A 16,200-nucleotide genomic window follows, 5' to 3' on the forward strand; every position below is an offset into this window, starting at 1 on the left:
ATTGCCATTTCTGCACTACACTTATGTACGCGTATGCATGTCAGTGTGTCAGTATGTCAGTGTATCAGCCAATGCAAAGCTACCAGCATGTGTCAGACAAGAGCAAAGAAACATCTTACGGTCATTCATGTTTTATTTATTTCAAGGAAGTGAAGTTAAAAATGCACTCAGAGGATAAAAAGAAAAGATAAATCTTCAGGAAAAAAAGGAGATCAGATGTACAGAGGTACAGTCTGCGGTCTACCGGTAGGGGGCCTCGGCTCCTTGCTGTGTCGTCCTCAGTCTCCTCCCCCAGAGTGTGAGAGTAGGAGTAAGTCGTCCCCTTCAGCATCTAGTGAAGCCGTGCAGTGGGCGGCAGCTCTCCCATGAGGACAAACAGAGATAGGTTGCTTAAGACACTCCCCTGGCTGGGAGTGGTGCAGCCAGCCTATAACCCCACCCACCAGGCTGAGGAGGAGGAGGAACACGGAGCTGCCCAAGCTGATCCCTTCAATCTTCCCCACAGTGTGGAGCAGCCGGCAGCGCGCACACACACTCACACACTCTCACACAGCCACACACACTCACACTCACTCTCGCACACACACTCGCGCGCGCAACAAAGCAGGCAGTCGAGGGAGGCGGGTAATAAAGAAAAGAACATCACAGAGGAAAAAAAACAGTGTTGCTGCACCTGGACTTTTCGGATACTGCAGTCTGCCTGGAGTTTGTGCCGTTTCCTGCGTGCCTCGTAACCTCACGGCTCACGTCTGGTCCTTCCTGCGGAGGGTTTGAGTCCCGTCAGCTGCGCTTGCAGAGATCCAAATCCGACGACTGTCTACATTGCCGCTTTGTGCATCCGCCAGACGGGAACAAAGTGTGCGACTGGGATATCTGACAAGCTCCTCTGGGAACCGACGCTACACCGACTGTCAGAGAGAAAGAGAGAGAGTGAGAAAGAAGGAGCTAGATAAATACAAAGAGAGAGAGTCAAAGTCAGGGCATGAGCAGGAGACTAGAAGCCGGTTTTCCGGAGAAGTGATCGCCACAGTGCCCCCTCCTCTTCCCTCACCTCCTTCCTTCCTTCTCTCCTCTCTCCTGTGCCGCTGCTCCTTCTTTCTTCGCACACACCTCCGCTGCTATCCCATCCTCGTACCTCAGCTCTCCTTCCATCACCTCCTCCTCCCCTGCTCTCGAAGACGGCGTTAAGAAGAGAGGCACGGCACGCGCACACTTGCCCGTGTTCCGTATCATCTCATTCTCTCTCTTCATCCTTCCTCTGGCTCCGTCCCTCACGCGGATCTAGCCTCTAGCCGCGGAACCACAAGCGGAGGCTTTTTGAGTTGTTGGATCCCACACGCGAGTCTCTGTATCCAGCCACAGCCAGAAGGATTCCAGCTACATGGGCAAACGCTTGGAACAGCAACCAATGTACCCCCAGTACACTTATTATTACCCTCACTACCTTCAGACTAAGGTAAGGCACCTCGGTTATCTGGTTTTGTGATGTTCTGATTGTCTGCCTCACATGCTTCCTTGCATCCACACAGTTCTGACAGATTACTGACACGCAACCCACATGACCGATATTTGACATGGGCCGCTCTCTGGAGAAGCAAGAGTGGCCGTTTATCAAGAACGCATGCATACTCTCTCGCAGGCAAAAATGCGTGATCCCCAGATTCTGTCCTCTCAGCTGTGTAGCCTGTGGTGGAGGGACTTGAATAATTGCATCCATCTCTCTAAGCCCCTACACCACCCGGACGTGAAGAATTGATTACCATGGGCTGATCGATAGTGCCGAGATGCTATCGGGGGCACTGGTGATCTCGGCCTCCCTCTGTGATTCATGAATGTTTTTATGCGGCGCACCCCGTAAGAGGCCGGCACTTGTGTAACATGTTTGAGTGAATGAAAGTGGAGAGAGGGCTATGATTGGATCAAAAAAAATGGCTGTCAGAACAAAGGGCGTGAAGATGCATTTGCCTGATCAACTTGGGGTGGGTAAATTACAAAGTAGAAAAGACGAATGTGAGGGAAGAAAATTTATGGAAAGACTTTTGGAGGAGTTGCTTGCTCAACGTTGGCCAAATATTCAAGCGTTCCCAAAAGACACATGATAAATGGCAGTGGCCAAGTCGCTCTCCATCAGCAAGTGTTTACGACCTCTCTCCTTCCCTCCTTCAATTCATGTTATACTACCGGAATTTAGTACGCGCTTGGCCAATCTCAGCTTTCAAAATCTTAGAGGAGCTTGTAGAAACAACTTGATTGACGCCCTTCATCTCTAGTCTATATGCAACACTAGCAACAGGCACCGTATTACCCATCAACACACACTCCCCCACTCCTTGTAGCTGCCTTCAAGGTCACGTCAAATTGGATCTTACCCACTTCCGCTGTCTAATGAGTTTCTCAGAGTGTCTCAGAGGGATGTGGGGGCTCGTCCAGAGCACCATGTCTTTGTCCTTCTCTTTTGCCGCAACCAAAAGTCCTCACAACAATAACTCATCTTACTAAATAGGGCCTGTCAAAGTAAAATGCATGCATATTCAAAAGCTTCAGAAATGTGCAAAGTATGTTGGTGATCTTGAGCACTATGGCGAACACTGGAGCATCATGGGTAATGGTCAAATGGGCCAGTCTGGGAATAATTATTGATCTGTAGATTATTAAAGGAGATGGAGGAGGTTTTTTGGCACTGGGACGGAGTTTCAGATTTCAGATATTCAGTCTCGCTTGTGAAGGATGTGGACCTCATGTGAGCACGGGTCAGCGTGAGTGCGATTGCGTGTGTGTGCGTGATTGAGGATGTAAATGGCCTGTTATTAATCTTGATTCTAGCGTGCTCTCTGAGTGGAGGCATTCCTCCGGGGGAAATCAATCACGAGGGGGAAGAGGGGCAACTGACACACAATCACTGCCCTTGCTCTCTCTCTCTTTCCCTCTCTGTCCCAATAACACTCTGTGCTCAATGAGAGGCAAATGTTAAGCAGGGGAAATTATGATGCGACAGTAAGCTGTTAATGTCGAGAATCTGTAATTCAGTTAAATTATTATAAAGACCCTGGTATCAATTACATGTAAATGACTTACTTTCATTGAAGTAGGTTCAAAAGAAAATGAAATGCGGCTTGAAATCCATCCATTGTTTCATAATATGGGTCATAGATATCACTGATCGTGAAATTAGGTGCAATATCAATATCGTTATTAGCCCTTAAAGCAAGATTTGTTATACAAAGTGAACAGATTGCAAATGCACATTACATTTTCACTTCCTGACTATCTATCTATCTATCTATCTATCTATCTATCTATCTATCTATCTATCTATCTATCTATCTATCTATCTATCTATCTATACAATTAAAACACAACTTCACAAAACACAAAAAGAAAAATTTTGCTTTTCTATTTAAAAAATAAAATAAATCTTGATTAATATTTATTTTACGTCATGACAATCATATTTGATTTGCAATTCTTTTTGAAGACAAAAATTGCATTAAAAAAAAACCTCAATTCATATCCAAATTGCTCACATCCCAAATCATCTACAGTACCAATATCACTTCCCTTTCTTTTTGCAGGGTTTAGCTGAACATAGGTGGATGTATAAATGTGAGTGTGTTAGCTGAGGTATCCTTGACAGCAGTCATACACCAGTGGGATATAAAATAGAATTTAAGGGAGGTAATTCTCCCTTGGTATTGTGTCAACAGAGGCCAGTGGGGCCCCGTCTTCTTTTCAATCAGCGACTAGAAGTCAGAGCTTTATGGTGTGTGTGTGCATTGATGTTTCGGAAGAAGGGAAAGGGGAAGACAGCCAGAGCGAGCACTCAAATCCAGAGCTATGAGATTGTGTATGCGAGCAAGTGTGTGTGTGTGTGTGTGTGTGTGTGTTCGGTTACACTCTGTGGGGTCAGCTTTATGTACAGCAGAAATAACATCCAGTCGGCCGTTTAAACCTCTCCTCTCAGTGGGAGTGCACGCTAACTGCCCTGCAGTGAGGTGACACGCTGCTTGCCAGCAACGTTCCTGCTGCATTATGGGAATGGTGCATATATGTGGCTCATTATATTTCCGCTGCTCTCAATGTCATTTAGGATTATTATGTTGTGATATTTACTCCGCTTGTGGATAATTACCAGACTGATGCTTCATTTTCCTCTGGCGGCACCTATTTTTTTAGCACACGGGTGAAAATGCTCTCATCTCCCCTCCTCCAAACAACCTTCATCTGAATAATTAAACTCGTTAATGGACAAGCAATTTTCAGGTATCAACGACAATTTGATTTTCGGTATTCATTACCAACACTGTCATTAAACAGGTGAAAGGATAGATTAAAATCCACAAGCACACTCAGCCGTTTCACACACAAATTACTGACTGCAACAAATTAAGTAATTTAGCTTTAAAATATGCTTAAAATTTTGAATAATTGTCTGGTTGTTATTTTTTTTTAAATGTGGTTATTCGGTCCAAGACAAAGGCTGACTTCTAATCACTTGCCTAGTCCAGCGTTTTCCCTTTGAGAGTACAATAACATTACTTGTAATAGCATTACATGATGTTAGGCTATAATACTGTTTCTAAAAGAAATATATTTTTTCAGATATTTGGGTTGTTTTTGCCCTAATGCATTTTTTGCTATTTGAGTATTTCTTCAGACTTGCTGTTGGAAGCGATCCATAATGACATACGCAGAAACATGAACTTACAAGAGTGCAGGCTTTGTATGCGTGTGTGAATTATACATGTAAACACTTCCATCGGGAAAGCCTGCACTGTAAAATGCTTGCAGTAAGTGTCTGCCTGTAACCATCGAGTTGGAGATGTCAGATCCACCTAGAGTGCTAAATTATGCTTGTCCATGTGTAATTTTTCTGTTAGCACTGAGTGTGCATCTAAGCCACAAATAGGGCCCTATGAATTCAGTTTTACTTTTTTCCAACCTTCGTGTAGAATAATAGAGGATTACTGTTTAAATTAAAATTTATGTTACAAATTGTGATACTGTGTAAAAACAACATTTTGGTAAATGGTATGGTATTACTGAGTCAAATTCAATTTTTTTTTTTTTTTACAAAAAATTCTACAATTCCGTCGACATTATTTGAATAAACTCTTACAGTCTATGTTAGGGTTAGAGTCTATTTATATAGTCTCTGTCTTTTCACTCTGAGGTTTCTATTTAATGTTGAACATTGGTAAGTTGCGAGAACAAAAATATAGTGTCACATGACCTCATTTAGTTGGAAAGCACACATATTAAACTACATCACTATGCGGTCTAATATTCACTGGAGAAATGGTTTTAAATACAAGCATTCATATTTTTAGTCCATCAATGTTCTTCTCTTCTCCTCCCTATCTTTCTCTCATTTTCCCTCCCTTTTCCTCCCTCTCTCTCCCTCTCCTACTGTGTCCTGGGCATTCTCTCCAGCCATCTGTTCAGAGGGGTGGGGTTCACTCTGAAAAGAGGAACATACTTGGCAAACATACCCTCATAGGTGGATAAAATTTTATGCCCAAGATTGTCCTGGTTTCAGGGGTGAAACGCTTTGCATTAGTCACGAACATGAAAAGAGAAGAATACAAAGCGCACAAAAGAGCTGTTTGTAGTAGTAGTTCAATATTTTCTGGCCCGTTCTGAAGGTGAAATGTGTTCTAGATTTTCACATCTTGCATCAGAGAGTAATAACTCTCATGCGCATCCAGTCACACAAAACCAATGTAAGAATGTGCAAGAAGAAACTTTCATTGTCACGATGCTGAGTTAAAGTACTTGTACAATAGCACTGATAAAAAGACAATAGCACAGAGACACGTCAATAAACAAAGAAAAGATGAATTTTCATTCAAAATGAACGCACCAAGCTATTAAGAAAAAAAGTTGCTCATTCAAAGCTCTAGACACCTAATGAAGTTTTAATTTTTTGTCTAGGTCTCTCTGGATCAATAAATTTCCCTTTTTTATTTCCTTTATAGATGTATAATAAATTTAAAAAATATTTTATTTGTTTGCAAGCAGTCATGTACTCTCGTTGAGCGCATGTCAAAGATTGACACAGAAGAGAGGAAGTAGTTGAAAAGTAGTTTTGTGCACAAAAAAGTATTCTCGTACTGTAGCTTTGTCACATTATGATTGAACTGCTGATGTCACTTGGGCTGTTTTAACAATGACCTTACTACCTTTTTTGTCCTTGACTGTGGTAGTTGCGTTGCTGTTTATGCAGGGTCAGAACGCTCTTGGATTTTATTGAAAAAAATGTTAATTTGTGTTCCGAAGGGGAAGAGGAACAACTGTCTTGCAGACATGAAAATGACAGAATTTTCATTTTTGGGTGAACTATACCTTAAAACTTCTACAGTTTAAACTGGCAGCACGGGGCATGTTCGCATGCTAACAACTTTTACAAAATATAACATATGGGAGACAAAAAAAGAGAAAGAGAGAGAGTCTCACCACTGCGCTAGCATTAGCACAGCTATTTTTCATTGAGTGACAAAACACACACCAAAGCCTTCATGTGGCCGCCCACAGTCTAAGCTCCACAAGGGTAACCACAAAACTCCAACATGACAGATACTCTTCTAAATCACTAAGCAAACTGCACATTTACCACAAGCATGCTTTTTCCTTTAATCAAAAACACATAAAATAGTTCATTTTCATTCGATTTTAAACCTTACTCTGCCGCGAATGTGTCTCCTGCAAATCATGCTAAGAACTCATTCTTAAGTTTCAGTTAATGGCAACAAAAAGTGATTAATGTAGTTTTAACCCAGAAGGATTACGTTAACTTCCACTTTACAAATTAAAGTTAATTGAAAGTAATGAAATTATGTTGTGGCAGTGTTCGAGAATTGTTAGCTCATTTGAACTAAAGGGATAGTTTACTCAAAAATGAAATTCTGTCATGTACTTATCCTTCAACATCAACTATTTTTGTTCATACAATGACAATTACAAAGCTACAATGACTTTCATAGTATGAGCAAACAAACAGACATGTTTTTCTAAATACCTTCATCTGTGTTCCCTAAAATAAGAAAGTTGTACAGATTTAAATGTGTACAACTATGAGGGTGAATAAATAGCACCAGAATTTTAATTTCGGATTTAATTCCTTTTAAATTTTGTAATCCTTTACTCAACCTTGTGTTTTTCCATACCTGTATGAATTTATTCCTTATGTTAAACATAAAACACAATTTCACAAATGCTGGTAACCAAAGAGTTGATGGTCCCCATTGACTTACATAGTACTATAAAATTCAGTGGGGACCAACAACTATTTGGTTCTTCGAAATAGCTTCTTTTGTGCTCCACGTAAGCACTTATATAGGTTTGGGGATGAATGTAGGATTCATTTTGGGTGAAATTTTCTTTTAAGCAAATTGAAAGCAAATTGAAGTAGCAAGAAGTAATTTTCTGAGTGTGCAAAATAAAGACAGACTTATAAACTACACTACCAGGTGCAATAGTGTTATCTAAAAAGTCTCTTATGCATGTGTATCTGGTCGCTGTCACCTTTATCTGGAACTTACTGCAAGCACTTCCAGTATTCATCCATGACTGGCACTCATGTGTGGTCCAAGCTGTAATGGGGCGATCTGAACTAGCTAGTTGGTTTCTGTGGGCTTGAGAGAGCCAGAGGAGAAAGGCACGGGTCCTGAGGTAATGGCCCTGCTGCATTTTTAATAGAGGACCACTTTGTAACAACCCGAGCCTGATGGATTCTCCCCTTTTAAGGGCCCTGCCATTTCTTTTTTACACACAGCTTGCTTTTAGGCCACTGGCGTAAGTGCTCGACAAAGCCTGTGTTCAGGGATAAATGGTCGAGGAGGAACGAGCCAAAGCCGTGGAAGGCTGCGGCAACACAGGGACTCATCGACGTTTTCCCGTCGGGCGTCCGATCCAGCTCCTCATTGGTCCTGTCGCTTCTGGGCTTTGCCTTGTTGCATCTTTGAGATAAACATGATTTTAGTTAGAGGCTGAGCGTTCAGCTGTAAATATAGATCTGCTGTGGATTCTGGAAGAGGATAGTGTTTTCTCGGGGGGGCAGGGATGTGTTTGATTTGGGATTTTGGAACGGATCAATCATCTAGATGTAAAGGGTGACGCATGACGCCATCGCCAGCGGTCGCGCGTGCATGTGCGTGTGTATAAATCTGGTGGTTTAATGAGCTTCGAGTTGTAATTAGCGGTTGGGAAAGCTGCTTTTGCTATGAATTCACACAGAGAGCGCAGAGGAACAGCCTGTGCAGCTTGGCTTCAGTCACAAACGATAACCACTCGATTTCAAGAAGAAGAGGAGGGATGTCGGTGGCAGCCTGCTCCTCCTTCACAGTGTAGTGCCTTTCAGCCGCTCCTGTCATCTTTTCTTTCGCCCCTCCCGTGTGTTTTCATCTAGAGACTCATTGGAAAGCGTTTCCCCCTGAAAGCAACCAAGGACAGAGTAGGCGACGTAAGGTGTCATAAATCTTTGAGAACGCGCTACTCGATCCACGGACCCCGCCCCCACGCCCTCATCTCCCTCTCCAACCTTTTCCGTGTCATGAAAAGTCCAAGTGAGGATCACGCACACACCTTTCCAGTGTCAAAAGAGCCTCCTATAATAATATACAGCTACAGCGATTCTAACCCACCATAACTGTATCCAATTCTCCACGGTCTGACTGAAAATCCAGCCCCAAAAAGGTACATTAAAGACCGCTCTGGAGAAGGCCATTTGTTTTGGCCTCGATTTCAAACCACTGAAAACCGTAAAGATGCCATCTGAAAGGACCTGTTCTTCCCTTCACTTCCCTATTGGATAAAGACACTTTGGGGTCTCAAAAGTGCCCTGGGAGCGGGTGATGATTCAATAAAGATTTCCCCAGCCTGCGGAGGCTGCTCTGGGTTGGCATGGCGGCTAGCACGCTGCCTGGGATTAGCTTATGTAAACAGTGCTTTTGTTGGGTTTCGGTTGAATTAATTTGCTCGCCCCATGTGCTTTTATCAGGATAATTTGTGAGGCAGACACTCAAAGACTTGTCCAAACATATCCCCAGGCTCAAGGCTAAACACAGAGCTAGTAATGACACTCAAACGTGTGGCGTGCCCTTTTTCCAGACTTCCCATCATGCTAAATGCGACCACTGAGGTCACATGTTTCCTATTGAATGTCAAGGTGAATCACAGCTTTAATGCATACCAGGGCTGTGCAAAATTCTGAATTGAAGAATCTTTGCCCTTTAAAATTAAGAGGGTGAAATTTAATTCAATTGGCCATACCTCACAGGAAGTTAAAATAGAATTACAGGAAGTGGAATTTACTCATTTGCTATTCAGCGAAACAAACAATGATTAGCATTTTGGGAAATGAAGCACATAGATACGATAAATATAAACAAGCATATAAAGCTTTTTTTATCTTCTTTTTTATTAATTTATACACTTAATGCATATTTAATAATTGTTTGACTTGTTTTCAAGTTTAAAAAAATCCTTGAAACTGGATAAAGTTAAACGTTAAATATTTAAATACTTAAGTGCAAAAATCAGACAATTCAATGAGACTAATTACACTTGTATTAAAAATACATTATATGAAAACAAATTTTAATATCTTGTACAGCTGTTTCAAGGATTTTTGGAAGCATATGCACTGCAAAAATTACTATTCTTTTAGTAAAAACAAAATGCGTGTCTTTCTAAGACTTGTAAAATCACAATTTCAGTTTATTTTTATTGAACTTTTTTCAGATTTAATGTAAAATTTCAATTCTTAGCATCGTAGCATCTTATCTGCTACCTCAATTCATATGAATACAATTTAATATAAATCTGAACTGGAATTTTTAATTCTGAATGCTATTTAATTCACAACCCTGTTAAATGTCCACCTGAGGTAAAGTCTATTGTAAAAATGGTGTTGATTACCCTATGCTCTCATTTATCCATTTGTTTGTACGTGACTAATATATCCTTAGCTGGTCTGTGGTGGGTTCAGTGAACAGCTGTGCTTGTTAGCCATGGTAAGCTTGAAGGCAGGAGCCTCTGCTTTGATGGTTCAGTTCACTTGAGTGCGTGAATGCTAGAGGTGCTAGGTGGTGGAGAAACCAAGCCTGGACTTATTAGCTGAACTATCTGTCACACAACAGCACCCTTGATTGCAACTTCTACTGCTCCCTTAAACATAATGAGAAAAAGAAGGACAGAGAGGTCAGAGCCATGGCTTAGGGGTTAATGCACATGCTCTAGGCAACAGAAGTTTGAGTCTCATATTATTTCCTGATATTTTAAATATACATATCATAGCTTTTTTATGATTTCGGAAATTTCTCAACATTTGCTTTTTCTTTTTTTTTTTGGAAAGAAGTATGTTTGTAATATTTGAATATATTTTCGAATCCGAATTTTCTGCATCATTTCTACAGTGTTTGTTACCACATGATTATTCAAAAATCATTCCAATATGCTAAGTTGTTGATCAAAAAAACATTTATTTTTATCAGTGCTGACAACAGTTGTGATTTTTCACATTTTTGTAAAGACTCTGATATATTTCAGAAATTAGTCTGCAATGCAAAGCTTTAAATTAGTTTAACACATTTTTGTACTTTTTTAATAAAAGTATTAATTTCAAGACAACTTAAAAACCCTAAACTAAATTCTATAGATTAAAAAACAAAATATCTAACTTTTTAAAATTTGGATACTTCCAGTCCAGTTTAAAATATATCTCTTCTAAAGCTGCAAGATTGCAGCCTTTTCTCGGGAGAAACATATGAGAAGGAAGTCTCTATTTGATGTCTATATAATCTCATTGCCAGGAAAACAATGGAGATGTTATTAGAAATCTCATTTGTGATTGCTACTTCCTGTGGCTCCCTCCCTTTTCTCCTTGTCATTTCCTGTTTCCTCGCTCACCATCCCTATTAGCAAAGTAGCAAAAAAGCGTACAGAGAAAGCCAGAGTACGAACAAGACAAATGCATAAAGAAGTGCATAAGACAGGAAGTAGAGGACGCAGTCCTGACAGGATCCGCCCTAGAGATGCTACAAACAACGTGACCTCATCCTTTCAACTCCTGCAAAATAATCGGCCTACACACACAATAGCTGATTCAATGTGTCTTTTTAAAAGTTTAGGCAGCACCGGAGCACTTTACCGCATTCATGTGCTGCATATTTTATTAGCCTCTCTGGTTTTATGAATGATTAAGCTCCTTTGTGTGCAGCCAGGTCTAACCCTCAACTAGAACGTGCGTGTGAACCTCTTTTTTTGCGCATGTGTATCTCTTCATAATGCTCTTTCGAAAACAATGGGCCCCTACGGGCTTACATTGCCCAGCGTCCCAGGGTTTTACCCTTCTCGTCCTTTTGTGCTAGCGTGCCTTTGTTTGAAATGCTGGCCCAGACTTTTCCCTCTGCACCGAGATTGTATTTCCCAATGCTGGTCGCCGGGATGAGATGCATTTAGCTGGCTAAAGTGGTGCTAGGCACAAAAAAAACAAGTCTTTTGTAGAAGCAAAAGCGCTTTCATCTCGCACTCCGGTAGCCAGAAACCAGAAAGCCCTTTTGGGGGAGGATGTTAAACTTTAAAATGTCTTTTAAACTTTCCGACGCCTGCATCTATATTCCGCTACAGTCTGTCTGACTTCCATCAGCTTCCTTTTCTGTCAAAAAACCATCTTGCACTTCAAAAAATAAGGTTAGACACACACCAGTCGCAGTCTCTGATTGGAGTGTCATTATTTCCGCAAGAAACGGTGGGCCGCTTTGACAAATAGGTGTGAGAGGAGAGAGGACACGGGGCATGTCAGGGACGTTGTGCTAATGGCTCTGCGGACACATTCCATAAGAGGACGTGTGTATCGGTGCCCCGCACACCAACTTCACACTAATCATCTCACTTGCGGCTTAATGGCCGACATTTGTTTAAAGAAAACAGGGATGCGCGTACAAGCCAATTAGAGAGCGTATTGACATTCATGAAGGAATGTCTTTCTCTTTTGTGTGGGTGTTCGTGTGTCTCTTTGGATGACCGTTTGTTTGTGGGGTTCGGATTGAACTTGCGGACGCCGGAAGGCAGGTCAGAATGAGAGGTCAGAGAGAGTCTTGGGTCACAGTCACTCTAACTGTCCGATGCTAATTAGACTGCAGACGTGCACGCAAACACACACACACACTCGAATGCAGTACATCCTAGCCCTACTAATGAGCCTATCACTGTCTGAGAGCAGCATCTCATATCTCTTTCTCTCTCACACACACATACACATACACACACATAGCCTAATGGGCCTGCTCACTTACTGGCCTCTCCTCCCTGATGCCCGACACTCAAACCATCGAGTGCTGCAGATGGTCTGCTAGAGAAATTCACAGAAGACCAATGTCTGCAGCTCAACCTTGGCATTACACAGAACAGGAGTGAACGTGTCTGATAACGGAGATATATATTTATATATAAGATATCAAATTTACAGGGACAGTTCATCCTCATCCGTGTTGCTCAAAACCTGAATAGCTTTCTTTCTGTAGTGGAATAAAAAAAGATGAATTTCTGAATATCCTGGCCAGGTCTAAAAAGATCCATAATGGGCAACCAAGCAATTGAGATTCAAAATGATCATGAATCATTTGTTTGATTTTGATCTTTTTGGATGTGACAAAACTGGTCCAAATAACGTGTTACTAAATTGGACTAATATGGATATCAAGTTTAGCTCACCAACTCTGTGATCCAGTTCCAATGGTTAACTTGCTTCCAGTTATCACTTAGGAATCAATAACGGTTAAGGAGTTGGTATGTTTATTAGACAAAGTTGCAGTATACCAGGAATGCAGTACATATATATATATATATATATATATATATATATATATATATATAAAAAAAAACAGCATATAGGTATGTTTTGAAGTAAGGCTGCTGGTTTGAGCTGGTTCTAGTCTTGAAATAGTTAAAAGGAATAGTTCAGCCAAAAAAGAAAATTCTGTCATCATTATCTGTATGAATTTCTTTGTTCTGCCAAACACAAAGAAAAATATTTTGAAGAAAGTTTGTAACCAGGCTGTTTTGGGTCACATAGTAGGGAAAAAATGCTATGAAAGTCTATGGTGACCCAAAAATAGCTTGGTTACGAGCTTTTTAAAATTATCTTCCTTTGTGTTCCTCAGATCAAAGAAATTCATACAGGTTTGGAACTACTTGAGGGTGAGTAAATGATGACAGAATCTTCATTTTTGGATGAACTATTCCTCTAAACCGGTCATTAGCTGGTCAGCTGGTCGCGGCTACCTAAAGATCAGCTCAAACCCGTAGCTTTGCCTCAAAACATACCTATTTTCTACAAGGGCTGCACTAAATGATCGTTAAATACATGTACCATTGCATTAAAACGGTCCTTCGAAGAATATCAAGAAGATTCTATCACAGTACTATCATACAAAAAACCATGGCACTCATGCACACATGCACAAGCAAAGATAGACATAGACAGACAGACAGACAGTTAGATAGATACATAGTTTGATCAAAGAAAGAATAAAACAGAGGGATATAACATAAGCTCTCCTCTTTCCTTTAAAAGAAAGGCCACAAGCTGTCTATCTCCCACTGCCAGCCCAGTTAAACTCCTCACGCCTGAGCTGAGCTGGGTTTGCATAATTCAGCAGGGTGGGCAAATCCAGATCTACAGATTATCATGGCTAACAGCACAAAGGCACACGAGAGCTAGACTAGAGATGAAAAGATAAACGCGCACACACAGTGTATTGCCATGTCTGTATCTTCTGTATTGATTACGTTCTTTTATAGCCGCTGAAAGTACTGTTCACACACTGTGCACACAAATTAGAGCAATTAGGTTTGTTCTGGGCCGCACTTCAGATTTCATACAGCTTTCAGTCAGTTTTGAAACTTTTCGAACCACACCGACGTGCTGTTCGACTTGATTCTCTGTCATACCGGCTTGATATTCTGTCATCTCGTAGCACACACCGCCAATCCTTTTTTCTGCTGCCTTTTAGCTTTTCAAGCAATTCAATTTTATCTCAGCTTTACGAAAGGATCGTCACACTATTTTTTTTTCCCAGAGAATTTTATTAAAGGTCCTAATGGAGGACACGGTACTGCTGTTGATTATAGGAAAGAACCTGAGTTACCTGAGGCAAATCTAGTCTCCAGAGCAGGTTTTAGCGTAATAGGACAGAGAATCTTCAAAGCCGAGAGTTCTCACAGGCGACGGCTCTGGTTTTTGCACAAAAGGAAAAGCTTCCTCTGGTCTCCACAGATGTTATCTGGTCAAATTGGCTCTGGTCTTTGTCAATAGTGTGCTCCCTTTTGAATATACGGCTGGTGTCTGTTGTAAATACCTCACTGTTTCCATTGTGGCGCTGGTTCGTGTTGAACATTGACTTAGGAATTAATCCAATATGAGGAGAAGGTCAGATTGTGGATGGGACGCTGTACAGAGCAGATTTTGTGGGGCTGCAGCTTTTTGTATCAGTCAAAATTTTAATGAGAATAATTATCACACAAAACGTTCTTAAAGATACAGATCACCTAAAAATGAAAACTCATTTAGTTTGAAACCTGTATGCTTGTCCACAAATAAAGAATTTACATAGTGACCGCATCTGTTTGGACCCACAATCCTCCAAAAAAGTGCTCTGCTGAAGCCATTTACATGAAACCAAGACTTATTCCCTTATTTACTAATAATCATCGCTTCCAATGGGTTGTCTCATTAAAGCTTTTTATTGCACAGCTACTCGATTCTGATTGGTCAGTCGCCACATTCCAAGGGTTGTTATTCCCATGTAACAACCGGTAAAACTAATAACACATCCTCATCCGGCTACTACGAATCATCTTGACCGTTAATAATTATACATATCACTCTCGCTGACAGTTTGAACTCAGATCAATGTTTTGTGTCTTATTGCTTACTTTTGTGGCATGAAGCAGTTTAATAAACGCCATAATGTGCTATTCAACAATGGCTCCACTTCATGTTGAGCTGCCGATAAACCTGTTGGGCTTTATTCTGCCATAACAACCTGCTGGATGTACATTGTCCCTTACATATTATAAGCATAGGTCTTATGCACTAATATGGATGCCATTTTTTAAGCTATTGTTGAATAGCCATCTATTTAAAAAATTAATTGAATTTTTATAATAATGTTATAATAAGTACAGATGACCTTTAAAACATATATAACATATAAATTCTTATCTACAGTAACAATAAATAATACACATTTAAGGCTGCACAAGACTTGTTTTCATATATATTCAATGATATGAAAGTTTTCATATCACTTCATTGCTAGATTTTTTAACTTATTTTATGAAGATAAATTCTTGGAAAACTAGTCCTAATATCTTATTTTTATTTCAAGTGTTCTAAGATATTTTAACTGAAATTGCCTTCTTTATTAAGAATACGATTTTTTGCAGTCTGATCAATATGAAATGCTGCTGTAAAGATCTAATTCACTCGTACTGGTCTGAAACAACATTGGAGTGAGCAAATAATGACAGAATTTTCATTTCAGTCTAAATGATTCCATTTATGCTTTACAAAATGAAATTCAGCTGCAGTTGCCATCAAAGCAAATCATGCGGGTTGCGGCCTCTAGTTCAGGTACAACAGTATGAGAGCTGTCTGACATGCAAAGGTGTATACTTTCCAGCGCTTTTGGAGTGAATTCCTTGCAGGCTGCAGACACAGCTCGAGTCGTTCCAGGTAGGTTTCAGTTTCAAATGCATTCTCACTCTCTCTCTCTCTCTCTCTCTCGAAGTGGAGTGCTGCTCTCTCGCCCTCACGTTGAGCCTGCGTTACTGGAAACCAGCTGCAGAGAGACTCCCAGAGGTGTGTGTGTGCCAGGATCACCCCTTACCACCAATTAAACCGCACAGTCTTTTCAAAGAATCAATTATTAATAACAAGAGCTACTTCACAGGGGCCTGCCTCTCATGTACTCTATCTCTCTCTCTCATGTCCTTTTTGGGTCCTTTATCCCTCTTTCTTTCACTCCGTCACAGTTCCGAATCGTTTATGCATCCCTCCCTCTCTCCACCCTGCCTTCTCGCCTCACGCAGGCTTTTCTCAGGTAACACTGCTGCATTCCAGAAGAGGACAGTGATACGACCGCATTGTGCTAGACACGCAGAGCTCTAGGAAAATCCCCACCCTTGCTTTAATGATGT

General features: G+C 40.8%; 1 protein-coding gene across 5 annotated transcripts in view; it reads left to right on the forward strand.

Annotated features, from left to right (window-relative positions):
- Positions 1-218: 218 nt before the first annotated feature.
- rbms3 (RNA binding motif, single stranded interacting protein) overlaps positions 219-16,200 on the forward strand; it is a 118,750-nt gene continuing 102,768 nt past the window's right edge. For 2 of the 5 annotated variants that reach the window (XM_043260601.1, XM_043260599.1), the window contains exon 1: positions 233-1,456. In XM_043260601.1, coding sequence (XP_043116536.1) covers positions 1,382-1,456 — 75 coding nt within the window. In that variant the 5' untranslated portion in view covers positions 233-1,381. Of the gene's footprint in view, positions 1,457-16,200 lie in introns of all 5 variants that reach the window. The other 3 variants (XM_043260602.1, XM_043260603.1, XM_043260598.1) reach the window with 3 other exon arrangements.

Source organism: Puntigrus tetrazona, chromosome 16 (assembly GCF_018831695.1).
Source record: "Puntigrus tetrazona isolate hp1 chromosome 16, ASM1883169v1, whole genome shotgun sequence".
In the NCBI taxonomy this organism is placed as follows: Eukaryota; Metazoa; Chordata; class Actinopteri; order Cypriniformes; family Cyprinidae; genus Puntigrus; species Puntigrus tetrazona.